General features: G+C 56.8%; 4 protein-coding genes across 4 annotated transcripts; 2 read left to right on the top strand and 2 right to left on the bottom strand.

Moving 5' to 3' along the window:
- Nucleotides 1–657: 657 nt before the first annotated feature.
- On the top strand, nucleotides 658–2,226 carry M421DRAFT_95963 (cyclophilin-like protein; the record flags this gene model as incomplete). The annotated part of the gene is made up of 2 exons (XM_033598354.1): nucleotides 658–737; nucleotides 885–2,226. The coding sequence occupies 2 exons, from the start codon at nucleotides 658–660 to the stop codon at nucleotides 2,224–2,226; spliced, it is 1,422 nt and encodes a 473-aa protein (XP_033443948.1).
- A 1,146-nt stretch (nucleotides 2,227–3,372) lies between these two features.
- On the bottom strand, nucleotides 3,373–7,181 carry M421DRAFT_74728 (RNA polymerase II second largest subunit; the record flags this gene model as incomplete). Its single annotated transcript, XM_033597068.1, has 2 exons — nucleotides 3,373–3,538; nucleotides 3,592–7,181. The coding sequence occupies 2 exons, from the start codon at nucleotides 7,179–7,181 to the stop codon at nucleotides 3,373–3,375; spliced, it is 3,756 nt and encodes a 1,251-aa protein (XP_033443947.1).
- Nucleotides 7,182–7,690: 509 nt separating this feature from the next.
- M421DRAFT_74596 (NAD(P)-binding protein) lies at nucleotides 7,691–8,803 on the bottom strand (the record flags this gene model as incomplete). The annotated part of the gene is made up of 3 exons (XM_033597059.1): nucleotides 7,691–8,277; nucleotides 8,323–8,722; nucleotides 8,771–8,803. 3 exons carry the CDS (start codon nucleotides 8,801–8,803, stop codon nucleotides 7,691–7,693), a joined length of 1,020 nt encoding a protein of 339 aa, XP_033443946.1.
- A 279-nt stretch (nucleotides 8,804–9,082) lies between these two features.
- Nucleotides 9,083–11,247, top strand: M421DRAFT_425581 (uncharacterized protein). The gene is made up of 3 exons (XM_033594118.1): nucleotides 9,083–9,717; nucleotides 9,766–9,888; nucleotides 9,937–11,247. Exons 1-3 carry the CDS (start codon nucleotides 9,259–9,261, stop codon nucleotides 10,786–10,788), a joined length of 1,434 nt encoding a protein of 477 aa, XP_033443945.1. The 5' UTR covers nucleotides 9,083–9,258; the 3' UTR covers nucleotides 10,789–11,247.
- The last annotated feature ends 2,870 nt before the right edge of the window (nucleotides 11,248–14,117 follow it).

The raw sequence follows: 14,117 nt of genomic DNA, 5'->3' as shown, positions 1-14,117 counted from the left end.
TTGCATGTCTCTCAGATGGGCAAGACGCGGAGAAGGCAAACAATCTAAAGGATTGCGGCTTGCAGCCTGCAGATGTCGGCAAGGTTCGGTCGGTCACAGCAACCGGGATCGAAGCAGCGCTCAGCCATTCGGCTAGCCGAGCATCCTAAGGATCCAACGAAGGATGAGGCAGGGGTCATTGTGTGCCGCGATCGAAAGGCGGGTGCTCTCGACAACGGCCCGCACAACATGAATTCCGGTTGCTTTCTTCAAAGAACCAATGTTCCTTGCATATGAGGCGCGCGACCATTGTCTCGTAAACAAAGGATTGCCGTTGGATGAGAGCGATCTTAATAGAGGCTCCATATGCGTCGCCAGTAGCGCACGTCGATGTGCAGCTGGTCTCGATCGTCCTGAGCACCAGTCGCGTCCAGTCACTGCACTGAGGCGTCGGAACGTTACCCATAAAGTATTGACAGTGGCTTGCAAGACCTTGAGGATCAACTTAGCGACAAGGTCGATCTGGGTCCTGTAACCTGAGACGAGAGTCGTGTGACTTCGTGTTGCGTTGAGGAAAGAAGCTACTGCGGTTGCGTCACCGCTGACTAATCGTCTTGGCGCGTCTAGCTAATGAAGCTGTCGCGATGTTGCGAGAAACCTCGACTGCCCGCGAGAACCATGTCCGTGCTTCTTGAGACGTCACTCGGTGACATTACTATCGATCTTCTGGTGGACGAGGCGCCAAAATGTTGTGAGAAGTAAGCGTTTCCCCCAATCCCTATGCGCGCCATTACTTTTCATGTCGTTCATGTATCTCCCGCGTTCACTGCACTTGCATGCCTTACTCCGCTGTCTTTTGACGCACGCTGAGCACACGACAGCCACTGACAGCTTGTCACCTCCAGCTTTTTGAAGCTATGCAAACTGAAGTATTACAACTTCTCGCCTGTGCATAGTGTCCAGCCCAACTTCTCCTTCCAGAGCGGCGACCCCATTGGCCCTGGGTCCAGAGACAGCGATGGTGGCTCCTCAATTTGGGGCTTACTTGACCCCGCGAATCCAGCCAAGAGGAGCTTTGCGCCAGAATTCAAGCACAACCTGAAACATGCGGAGATGGGCACCGTCAGCATGGCCACAGCGTCAAATCCCGACAATCCAGACGAACGTTTTGCTGGCAGCCAGTTCATCATCACACTCGGTCCGAACATCGATTTCCTCGACGGAAAGGCTGCCATATTTGGCACAGTTGTCGAGGGGTTCGACGCGCTCGAGAAGATCAACACGGCATACGTCGATGACACGGGCCAGCCGCTCAAAGACATTCGAATACTGCACACCGTAGTGCTTGACGACCCGTACGACGATCCTGCTGGCCTCGTAGAGCCACCAGAGAGTCCAGTCCCCTCCGTCGCACAGCTTGCAACAGTCCGTGTCGCCTACGATGAGAACCTTGAAGAAGAAAATGATCCAGAAAAGCTCGAGAAGATTAGAAGGGAACGCGAAGCGCGCGCACAAGCTCTCACTCTCGAGATGGTCGGCGATCTGCCATTCGCTGAAGTTGCTCCACCAGAGAACGTTCTCTTCGTCTGCAAACTCAACCCCGTCACGCAGGACGAGGACCTGGAGCTCATCTTCTCGCGTTTTGGCAAGATCGTCAGTTGCGAAGTCATTCGGGACAAGCGCACTGGTGACAGCCTGCAGTACGCCTTCATTGAATATTCGAACCAAAAAGAGTGCGAACAGGCGTACTTCAAGATGGACGGCGTGCTGATTGACGACCACCGCATCCACGTCGACTTTTCACAGAGTGTGTCGAAGATCGCAGATGATTGGCGCGACAACACGAATAAGAAGAGAAGGCGTGCAGCAGGTGGCTTTGGTGGTATCGATAACTTAGAGAAGAAGACACAATACCGTGGCAAAGGAGGGCGCGAGATCGTCTCGGACTCCGTCGTCAACAATCTCGTGGTCGGCCGCGACCATGCACCAGAGTCCAAGCCACGAGAAGAGCGCGACACGAGACGTGACGGCGCACAACGGAGAGAGCGAAGAGAAGAGTACCACGGCGACAAGCATAGGCGCGATCGCAGTCGAAGCCCGCGACGCGATAGACGCGACCGCGACGACGGACGCTACGAGCCTAAACGGCGAGACCGCAGCCGCAGCCGCAGCCCACGGCGCCGTGACGACCGTAGAGACCGCAGTCGCGACAGGCACAGCGCGGACGACAGAGATAGGAAGCGATAGAACATAGCATCGAGCCTTGAAAGCGACTTTCCATCGCAGGCTCCGACTCGCACTGTAACATAGTGGCCGTTTTCGTACAAGAACAATGACACCAGCGCCGCCCACGAGCGTCACACAAACACACCTGACCTAACTGCACTTGAAGTCGTATGCAGCCACGGTCCCCTCGTGCAAACACCGCCCACCACCGCGCTGGAAATGCACTAACAACCTACCACATGCTTATTTGCACTTCGCCGACAAGGATGCGCTGTTGTCAATGTTGCCTCGAGGCCCTCCTGGTGCATGCATGTACCTTTTGGTCCGAATCGCACGCATTTCAATCGGCCCTTTAATGCATGCACACACGCACACAGGCGCCATGTATAACAAACGCCGCTGCGAACGGGTGCCACGAACATGTCGGCAATTCCACCCGTCCAGTATCTGACTGAGCGTCAATCGGTCCTTGGTTCTCGCGCGGGAGGAAGCGAGCGCGCTGCAAGCCACGACGGCGCGAAGGAGCGCACAGCATCGTGCATGATACATACGGCTCGTCAGACGGGATTCGAGTTAGACGGGCCAGATACGCGAGAGCGTTGTGCGTGCTGTGGAGATGTACGGTGTCTTTCCGTATCTGGGGATGACGTGCAGTTTTCGCGAGATTCGTGACGACTACGCCACGCTCCGGATGGGCGTGGACGTGGCTGAGACGATTATCTCAAGGGCAAAGTCTAGGGTGCAACGATGCATGTTCGTCCGGGGAGTTTCAATGTCGAGAGCTGGGTTTTACGCACACCATTGGCGGCGGGTTCCTGGAGTCTAGCAAGATCGCATGCTGATGCTGGAGCTTAGTGATGCGTGACATACGTGGACGATTATTCAGTCTCTAATTTTGGTATAAGTGTACAAAGAGCCATCCAGTCTTGAGCTCATTAACAATGCAAGAACCCCGCCCGGAGTCCACAGCCCCAATGAGGACTCCAAAACTCCGTGCCATGCAAATCAGTAAATTTTCTGCTGCGTTTTCCGCCATCGCGCCGCCGTCAGCAACGCCTGGCTATGCGATCTCTCATGCACGACGCATTTGCTGTAAGTCCGGCCTGCCGTCTGTTGGACATGACTCCACGTTTGGAGTGAATTGTTACCGTAATAGTCGCCGAGCGCCTAGTCACGGACGCTGAGGCCAGAGCGGGTTGTGAACATGCGGGTGGCGATGTTCATGGCGAGGAGCTCCTGGAACAGGAGCTTGGCGGCGTAAGGGATGTGAATCTGGGAGATGCGGGTCTTGTTATGGCAGGGGCGGCACTCGTATTTGCCTTGCTTGAGTTGACTGCACCCTTGTTAGTGTGATGATATGATAGAGCATGGGTAATATAAACTTACGCAATAGGGCTCATCAGGCCACAAATGTCGCAAACGTGAACCGTGTACGCATCCGAGACCGTGAAGAGACGCTCCTTGAGGAAAGCAGCAGCACCGTGCGCAATCATACAATCACGCTCCATTTCTCCAAAACGCAGACCACCGTCCCTAGCACGACCCTCGACAGGCTGTCGAGTAAGGATCTGAAGAGGACCGCGAGCACGGGCGTGGATCTTGTCGTCGACCATGTGCCTTAGACGCTGGTAGTATGTGGGACCTAAGAAGATCTGTGTACGCATCTTCTTGCCGGTATGGCCGTTGTACATGATCTCGAAACCACGCTTCTGGTAGCCAGCATCCTCGAGCAGCTCGGAGATTTGATCGACGGTAACATCGGTGAAGGGCGTAGCGTCACCTTCACGTCCAGTGATGGCGCCGACCTTGGAGAGCAGACACTCGACCAAATGGGCAATTGTCATACGGGAGGGAATGGCGTGGGGATTGATTACGATATCAGGCGTGACACCGTCCCTTGTGAAGGGCATGTCCTCGTGTCTGTATGTGATACCGATAGTACCCTTCTGTCCGTGACGAGACGCGAACTTGTCACCGATCTGGGGCACCTTGGTTGTTCGTGTGCGGACCTTGACGAAACGTAGGCCTTCTGTGTTGGTTGTGAACAGAACCTGATCGACGATACCGTTCTCTGTGCTACGGAGAGGCGTCGAAACATCACGCTTGGTGTGCAGCGAAGTCTTCTGACCCATCTCCTGTGCGTCAGCTGCGATAGGCGCCGTCTTACCGATTATAATATCGTCACCGGAGACACGAACACCGGGCGCAACAACACCGTCGTCGTCGAGCTTGTCGTATGTTCCTCCCTTCAGCCTCAAAGTATCAGCACGCGTTGGCTTCTCGAACTGTTCCAGGACGTTGACACCAATGCGCTTCTCCTGCTCGGTGTACGCTCGGTAGAACAGCGATCTGAAGAGACCACGATCGATACTGCTCTGGTTCATGATGACGGAATCTTCCTGGTTGTAACCGGAGTAGCAGGCGATGGCGACAATAGCATTTTGTCCAGCGGGCAGCTCACGGAACTTGAGGTACTCCATGGATCGTGTTGTGGCGAGCGGTTTCTGGGGATAATAGAGGACATTCATCATCGTCTCCATGCGCAGAGCGTAATTTGTCAGAGCGACACCCATGGCTTGCTTACCCATGGCAGATTGGTAAGTATTACGGGGCGACTGGTTGTGATCGGGGAAAGGGATGATACTGGCACAGATACCGAGAATCATAGCAGGGTGAATCTCACAATGCGTGTAGGCGTGGATGCGAGGGTCCGGCTTGGGCTTGATACGTGCGAGGCGATCCTTGCCTTGTGGGTCGCGAGCATCTTGTGGGATGCCCATCTTCATGTCGCGCCATTCGCCGAGGTCCTCGGGTGACATGACAATCATGGCAGTCTCCTCTTCTTCAGCGTCTAGATACTCGATGACACCGTCTTGGATGAGTCCCTTCCAGCCATATGTGAGCTCGCTCTTCTCCTCTTCACCGGCACCTGCGGCAGCCATCGCCTGCTGCTCCGCTACCAGTTTGCTGTAGTGCTCCTGGTTGAAGACGAGGTGGTTACGGTTTGGCTTGCGGACATCGCTCTCGACAACAAACAGCGGCCTCATGACACGTCCAGCATCGGTGAAGATCTTGAACTCTCGGTCACGAATGTCACGAATCAAACTCATCTCGTAGGAAAGAGTTCCGTTACGGCGCAGCTCCTGTACGGTCGACACAAGCTGCTGTGCGTTGGAGTGCACACCGACCCATACACCGTTGACGAAGACCTTGGTGGCATCAGGATTCTGGTTCTGGTCGTACTCCTCAAGAAGTTGCATATTCCTCTGGCTCATGAAATCAGAGATGGGCCCGGCATCACTACCAACACTGACGTAGCACATGAGAGACAGGTTCTTGACCAAACCACAAGCCTGTCCTTCGGGTGTCTCGGCGGGGCAGACGAGACCCCAATGACTGTTGTGCAATTGGCGGGGCTTCGCAAGCTTGCCGTCACGACCAACGGGTGTGTTCGTTCGTCGCAAATGGGACAGTGTCGAGGCGTATGTGTATCGGTTCAACACCTGGGAGACACCGGCCTTTGCAGAAGCGGCTTTCTTCTGGTCACCCCAGTTTCCTGTAGCGAGCGAGTATTTGAGACCGTTGGTGATGATGCTGGCTTTGACGGCCATTTGCACGTTAAAGTCCTGGTTATTCTCAACGCATCTCTGGAGGTACTTGTAGACATCCTTGGTCAACTTCAGGAAAAGGATGCGGAACAAGTTCGCAATCAGTGGCCCTGCGAGATCGAGACGCTTCTTACCGAAGTGATCACGATCGTCCTCGTCACGCCGACCAAGAACACACTGCAGCATGCGGTGGATCATATAACCGAAGAAATAGGCCTTGCGGGTATCCTGGCCTTCTCGCTGCGAGATGTGAGGAAGAAACTCGCGCTGCATGATGTCTCGCGCAAACTTAAGACGCCTGTCCTTTGTGCCTTGTGTAGCTCCACGCCTGGCAATGAAGTCAAGCGCAGACTCGCGGTCTTGAACCACCGAACCCTCCTCGATACTGGGCTTGAGCAGCTCCAGCATCTGTGTATCTGTGCGGTCGTATACTATGTGTCCGAGGATCTCTTCGTCCGAGACGATACCGAGCGCGCGGAAGACGATGGCCATGGGCACATCGGCCTTGATGTAGGGAAGTGTGGCGTAGGCGAAAGGTCCAGGCATGCGCTTTCCGCTGGCAAGTGAGTTCTCAGCCCACTTGATGTTGAAGGAGGAGATCAGGCGAGTTCCCTTCTCGACGGCACTTCTAATCTCGGCAATCCACGGGATAGGGCCCTGCTTCTTGCGGAAGACCTGGACAATATTCGCAGCACTGCGCTCCTGTGCGATCAAGACCTTCTCGGAACCGTTGATGACGAAGTAACCGCCCTGATCGTATGGACATTCATTGAGGCCAAACAGCGCCTCGTCGTTCTGCGAACGCAGATGGCAGAGTTCTGACCGCAGCATGACAGGCAGCTTTCCAATAAAGACACGTGCTGACTCGTCGCTGTCCATGGGGATGTCCTCGCGGTCCCAGCGAATCTGTGTGACGCCTCCGCCTTGCCCCTCCACCTCATCGTCGTCATCCTCAGGGGGTATTGTGGTCTCGCGGGCGACCATGATACGATTCTCGATGTCTGCCAGCATGGCGCCGGAGTAGGTGAGGTTGCGCAGACGCGCCTCGTGGGGGTAGAGCTGCACGGTTGTGCCGTCGCCCTCGGTGTGTGTTGGGCGCGCAAGGTAGACACGGCCGAACTTGATCTCGTAGCGGCGCTTGATGATGGGGTCGACGTCCTCGTCCGGGTTGTAGGGCGTGTTCTGCTCGAGGATCACGCTGCCGTTCTCCTTCACGATGTCTTGTATTGTGTTGCGCGTGAACTCGTCGTATGAGTCCAGCTGCTGCGACACCAGACCCTTGGTGTCGAAGAAGGAGCTGATGACAGCCCAGCAGTCCTCAGAGGTGATGGCGCCGTCCTCCTCGTCTTCGTACTCGTCCTCCTCCATCGCGAAGTCGTCCACGTACTCGGTCATGTTCGCGTCAGGGAATGTCACAACGCAAGACGCGCGGCCGAGAGGTATTGAGGTGGTGAGGGGGTGGAGAGGTGAGGTCGGGAGTTGTCGTGCTCCTTGTTCCTTGCGCGACGGGCGGCGACTGCCTCAAAGAACGTCGGAACCCTAGCGCGCTTTATGTCTTGGCACCGGCTCGACTCGACAGCCGTGCTTCTTCACCCTTGTAAGTATTCGACTGAGTGAAAACTGTTTTGATGCTTTCGAGCACACAGAAGAGCTTGCATTTGGTGTTGAAGGGTGAATGTACAAGTCGTTCACATCACCAACTGTCACAGAGAATTAGCCTTACATAAGCAGCCTATTTGGGGGTATAAGTGTAGTCTACATTTGCCACTTTTTAGCTGTCACACCAAGAAATAGGCAAATCGATAACCGACTGAACGTATAAGACGATCGTCCAAGTCGACACTTGCTGCACGAGAGGCCCCGAGTCACCTCGTGGCCTAGATCTTACTCTGTCCTTCCTGAGGAACTTTGATGACGACCTTGCCCCAGCTATCTCGGCCACCCAATGCCTTCAGCGCAGCGGGCACGCTTTCTAGTCCAACGTACTCGGTATCTGTGTAGCAAGTACCCCTGTACTTGCCTTCTCGCACTAGCTCGAAGATGCCCTCCCACACCTTGTCGACCATCTCAGGCTCGTTGACGGCGTACATACCCCAGTGCAACCCAACGACACTGACGTTCTTCAGCAAGATGCGGTTGGTAGCCATCTTTTCGATGTCGCCAGCAGCGAATCCAACGACCAAGAGCCTACCGTTCCATGCCGTACACTTCATGGACTGTGCAATGAGGCCAACAGGGTCATATACGATATCAACACCGCGACCCTTGGGAGTCAGCTTCTTGACCTTCTCAGGCCAGTCCGCCTGTCGGTAATCGATGGCGTAGTCGGCGCCGAACTTGCGAGCGATGTCCTGCTTGTGCTGCGTACCAGCAGTCGCGATGACGGTTGCGCCGAAGGCTTTGGCGATCTGAACGGCAGCAAGACCGACACCGCCAGCTGCTGCGTGAATGAGCACCCAATCACCTGCAGATGTTAGCGTTGCAAGCCAATCAGAAGACGGCTACGTACCCTTCTTGATATTTGCCCTCGTGACCAGACCAGCATAACTTGTGGGTGCAGTGACGAACATGCCCGCTGCCTCAGCAAAGCTCCAGCCCTCAGGTACAGGCTTCAGTTGCTTCTCGGTGCAGGCGACGTGTGTAGCATAACCACCCTGACTTGCGCCGAAGACCTTGTCGCCAACCTTGTACAAGGGCGTCTTGCCACCTGGCAGTGACGGCGGCGCCACGGTGATGACACCAGAGAACTCTGAACCGGCGATCCACGGGAAAGGCGGCTGGTGTTGGTACTTGCCGCGAATCTGCAGCAGATCAAAGAAGTTGGTCGCAGATGCGTGAATGGCGATCAAGTACTCGTCGTCTTTTGGTGTAGGGTCTGGGAAGGACTGGACCGTGAGATCATCTGGGCCCTGATAGTGTCAATACTGGCGATAGATGTGTGGTGGTGGATGTAGTACCTTGACATACTCCTTGATCTGAATGCCCTTCATCTTGATCAATGGGTGCTTTACAGATGGTAAAATGGGTGTTACTAAACAGATCAATCTGGTCTCCAACAGAGTGAAAGTAAGGAATTGGAGTCGTGGGAGATAATTGTACCGCAGCTCGGAGGAGACGACTCTCCGCAAGATGCCTCGGTTCAAGCTCGCTCGTCTGCTACCCCGACCTCCAGGCCGCGCCTGCCCCACCACAGCCGCTAACGACCAGCGGTGGGTCGCGCACGAGGTAGTGACGGCTTTGGTCCGTTGCGGTCTTTCCACTTCTGCGGCCTTCCACACCTGCACTGAAGCATACGGCAGCTCTACAACCTCGTGTTCCTTTCACCACACCACCTCTCAGACTCGTTATTACTACGCAGCTTACATAAGCTTCCTCTGCACCAGACTCGCTATTCACCCCACTAGACACTCGGTCGTTGCACCTCACTCCATCGCTACCCGCAGACATGGCCGACGACGCCACTGCTTCCACCGAGGAGGGCCAGGTCACGTTCAACGTCAAGGCTGCGAACGACCAGAAGCATGTCCTCACACTGCCCTCCACCACCACAGTCGCCGACCTCAAGCAGAAGCTGTCGTCACCAGACTACGCGGACATCCCCGCCGAGCGCCAACGCCTGATCTACTCTGGCCGCGTGCTAAAGGATCCGGATACACTTGGCGGCGTCAAGGTCAAGGACGGCCACACAATCCATCTGGTCAAAGGCGCCGCGAGCAATGCACGACAGAATCCGGCAAACCAAGGCACAGCGAGCACAGCCGGTGGCACAGGTACACCAACGCCCCAGGTACCCACAAACATCGCCGCAGGCACAGGGAATAACCCTCTCGCCGGCCTGACGGGTGCGCGCTACGCCGGCTTCCACGGACTGCCTTCGATGGACACGTTCGGCGCCGACGGAGGGGTGCGTCTACCCTTCAACCACGCTTGGGAGCTTGCTAACATGACGTAGATGGGCCCACCCCCGAACCCAGAAGCCATGCTTGAGATGATGGACAACCCCATGTTCCTGTCGCAGATGAACGAGGCTATGAACAACCCTGCTGTCGTCGACATGATGATGCAAAGCCCTATGGTATGTTTCAATCTGCTGCTTTCAGTCTTCGTGGCTGACCTGTGATAGATCCGCGACAACCCAATGCTGCAGCAGATGCTCCGCAACCCCGAGATGCGCCGAATGATGTTCAGCCCTGAGATGATGCGCATGCAGCTCCAGATGCAGCGCGGCATGGAGGGAAATGGCAGCGGTGGCGCCATGGCTGCCCCGGGGACCACAGACAACACCCCACAGCCGGCATCGACAACAGCACGCGAAGGCGCGAGCGCGACACCGCCCCCTTCGACCACTGCAGCCGCCGCGAATCCTTTTGCAGCGTTCGGCGGCGCTGGCGCCGGCACGAACGCCAACCCATTCGCCAGCCTTTTTACAGGGGGCGCAAACCCGTTCGCGCCGCAGACACAGGGCCAGGGAGCAGCAGGCACACCTGGTACAGATTCTACACAGAACAACCAGAACGCTTCCACAGCGCCTCCGAACCCCTTCGGAAACTTGTTTGGCGGAGCTGATGGCGGCCAGCCCAACCCGATTGCAGATGCAGCGCGCAACATCATGCAGAACCCGCAGGCGATGCAGCAGATGATGCAGATGATGGGTGGGGGTGCCGCCGGTGCTGGCGCCAACCCCTTCGGCGCCTTTGGACAGACGCCTAGTGCCGGTGCTGGGGCTGGAGACGTTGGCTCGCAACAGGCCAACCCCTTTGCCGCGCTCTTCGGCCCCGGAAGTGGCTTTGGCGGTGGTTTTGGTGGACCACCTGCACCTGCAGACAACCGACCACCAGAGGAGGTTTACGAGTCTCAACTCAGGCAACTAAACGAGATGGGTTTCTACGAATTCGACCGCAACGTCTCCGCCCTGCGCAGGAGTGGAGGCAACGTCCAGGGTGCTATCGAGTACCTGCTCAACGGCGGATCGTAGATTGGCCCCGTACTGGATCGGATGCGCCTCGAGCAGCAGCCAGTGACCGCATCCGGTACAGAACTGCAATACAACGAAGGGACCCCATTCTCTAGGCAACTTGGGATCGTCGGTCAAGTCATTGACCAACACCGTTCGATTCCTGATTTGGCACAACGACTGGGCGTCGAGGAACAGCAAGCACGATACCCATAGGAGGACTTTGGCGACGACATTGACGGCATTGTTGACACGTACGGCGATGATGAGGAGGAGTGGGTTTCCCAAGAGACTGATTGTGGCGAGGGGGGATATTACCTCGACAGCGTCTACTACGTCTACTCCAAGCCAGCAGACCGTTATCGTTAGAGTAGTAGGCATGCAGGGATTGGCATAGCGTAACATATCATGGAACGATTCTGTACACTCAACGATACACGTAATAGACTTGAGATTCGAAACATTTTGATTGAACCCCAGAAAGCGTTGCTCGCCCTGAATACTGGCACACCCTTAACGCCACTATATGCCGCCAAAATACATCATCATGCTCCCACCCACAGCAGTGTGCCCGAAGACCTAGCTCACCTCGGCGATGTTCTGCCTCTCGATGAAGCTCTCCTGACTTGCATCCCTGCCGACGCGCCAATACACATCGGTGTAGTCCGCACAGTTCATCTCCCTCAGAAACTGCTCGTCGTGCGTGATAACCAGCAGCTGGAAATTGGCCTGCGCGCGACGCATCTGGATGATGTGGCTCAGGCTCTGGGCCAGGCCCTGGATATTCTGCGTATCGAGGTTCGTCGTGGGCTCGTCGAGGGCGATGAGACCGCACGCCGCGCCGAACGACTCGGCGAGCGCGAGCCGAATCACGAGGCACGCGAGGACTTTTTGCCCTGCGGAGCAGCGCCCGCGCATGTCCATTGCCGTGTCCTGCTTGAGCATGACGACGCGGTAGTTGTAGCTGCGGTTCGCGCGCGCGTCCGTGTCGCCCGCGATGCGGATCGTGTCCACGTCGGTGCCCTGGTAGGCGTTGCGCCACAGCTCGGCGATGATGCGGTTTATGTCTGCCATCTTGAGGGCGTGGTACTGGATGATGGCTTTGTCGAGGGCGCTGGCGTAGCGGCCCAGGTCCTCGATGGCGGCGCGCGTCGTCTCGACGCGAATGTGTGCTTCCCGGTGGCTGCGCGCGGCGTGCTCGTACAGCGCCTTGTACTCGGCCATGAGCTCCGTCAGCTGGTCGTCCTTGTTCTTCATGTCGCGCTCGAGCGAGGTTTTGCGCGTGTTGAGCGCGTGGAAGCGCGTGTCCCACTGCTGGGCGTCTTGCTCGTAGTGCTCCTTGTCGCGCTCTGCGCCGTGCTCGTGGAGCTTTTCGATTTCGGCGCGGAGAGTCTCGAGCGCGCGTTTTGCTTTGCGGTAGCGCAGGTTGTCGCTGATGGAGCGCTTGGTCATCTCCGTGTCGCGCGTCGTGTCCTCGATCTTCTTGATCGTGCGCGTCACGTCCGTCATGGCCGACTCGATGCGCGTGATTTCCGCCTGCAGCTTCTCAATGTCGCGATGCGTGCGTGCGAGCTGCTGTGGGCCGCCGCGGTCAGTGTACGCGCTGATTTCACCATCGGCTTGGGCCAGTTGGCGGACGCTGTCGGATAGCCTTGACGCCTCGTCGTGCGCGCGCTGGACCTTTTCGTTACCACGGCGGTTGATGTCGTCGTAGTTGCACTGGGCTTGCTCGATTTCTGGGACGAGGCTGGCAATGTCCTTGTCGAAGCCGCGCATAGCCTCGCGTCGTGCGTCGTTTTCGCTCTTGAGCTCCTCGATCCGGTCAGCCAACGCGCGCTTCTCCTTTAGTTTCGACTGTGCGTTGTTCAGATCGGCGCTGATGTCGCGAATTCTGAGCTCCAGAGTCGTAACCAGGTTACGCGACCTGTCTCGCTCGGACGCGAGCTGGTCCAGGGTACTCCTCGCAGTCTTGCTATCCTCGGTGACTGTCTTCAGATCGGCCTGAACGGCATCGATGCCCCTTGACAGCCCAGCAGTCTTCTGCTTTTGTGTCAAGTCCTTGACTTGCGCCTCGAGCTTGACAATCTCGTTGTGGTTGTGGACAATGGTCTGGACATCCCGCGAGAGCGACTCCACATCCTGCTTCTCGGCTTCAAGGTCGTGGATGACGGCGTCTTGGTCTTCCAGCTGCTTGTTTGCGCTGTCGCGCTCCGTTGAGAGGTTCGCAATGTCCTTCTGGAGCGCTGGGATGTCGCTGTCGCGCAGACGGATTGCCAGCTCGTAGCTCGGTTTGGCATTGCGCGCGGCTTCCAGCTCAGCCAAGAGCTCTTCAGCATTGTCGCCCTGCATGTTCATCTCGGCCTTTTCGATGATCCTGTTCAGCTTGTCGATGAACCCAGCGGCAGTGAACGATTGCGACGTGTCGTCATGCAGCGCCCTCTGACACAGTCGACAGGCATTGTCTCGCTCTGCGGTCATGAGACACTGCCTCATGTACTCGACCTGCGCCTCGAATTTCGCCTTGTCTGTTGATGTGGCGTCGTAGTCGTCCTCGAGCTGCTGCAGTGCCTCGTCAAAGTCGCTGACGTCGTCCTTCTGGATGGCCTCCTTCACAGTCCGCTCGTACTGCTGCAACTCGGAACGCTTCTTCTTGAGCTGCGACTCCAGGCTCGATAGCTGGAAGTTGACGTTGTCGAGCTTGGCTTGCGCAATGTCACGTCTCGATGCAGCCTCCTTGACCTTGGCAGTCTTCTCCGAAAGCACGTCCTGGAACGTGTTCTCCAGGGTGCAAGGGTCCCAGTCAGAGTCGACGAGCTGAGACAGACGCTTGTTGTGGACCTTTTTCATCTTCTCGAGACTGTGCTGCTGCCCCTGCAGCTCGTTTCGTGTGTAGTCGATAGACGCCGACTCGCGAGCCTGCTTCGTGGCGTCGCCCAGCTCAGCCGTCAACCGCTCCTTCTTGTCTTCCAGTGCTCGCACCGACTCTGACGCCTCTTGTATCCGCTCGTCGAAGCGGGCCGAGGCTGACTCTGAGGTGGCCCCGTTCAGCTGCTTTTCGGTCTCCTGCTTCTTATCCTGCAGGATGGCTTCGCTGCCTTGGTCTGCCTTGATTTGGTTCATGGACCGTTGCAGATCTGAGATGCGCCTGTCGTTGCCTGTGATTGTTGTTCGTGCAGCCTCCTTGCTCTGGCTGAGGTTGGACTTGCGCGTGCTGAGCTGGTTCAGCTCGTCCTGCGCTTCGCGAAGCTCGCGCTGTGTGTCTTGTCGCACGCGATCGAGCGCCTTGTTCCGGTCGCGGGACATGTTGCCCAGCACCTGCTCAAAGTCCGAGACGTGCTTGGCCGTAATCT

The sequence above is a fragment of the Didymella exigua genome (genome assembly GCF_010094145.1).
Source record: "Didymella exigua CBS 183.55 unplaced genomic scaffold M421scaffold_47, whole genome shotgun sequence".
NCBI lineage: Eukaryota > Fungi > Ascomycota > Dothideomycetes > Pleosporales > Didymellaceae > Didymella > Didymella exigua.
Note: the sequence above shows the minus strand (reverse complement) of the source record. Positions and strands in the feature narration are given on the sequence as shown.

Bases quoted from the DNA above. Each gene is read 5' to 3' on its own strand.
- M421DRAFT_425581 (XM_033594118.1), top strand. From the start codon at position 9,259: ATGGCCGACGACGCCACTGCTTCCACCGAGGAGGGCCAGGTCACGTTC. The intron at 9,718-9,765 runs GTGCGTCTACCC...AACATGACGTAG, and splicing joins CGTTCGGCGCCGACGGAGGG to ATGGGCCCACCCCCGAACCC. The intron at 9,889-9,936 runs GTATGTTTCAAT...GACCTGTGATAG, and splicing joins TGATGATGCAAAGCCCTATG to ATCCGCGACAACCCAATGCT.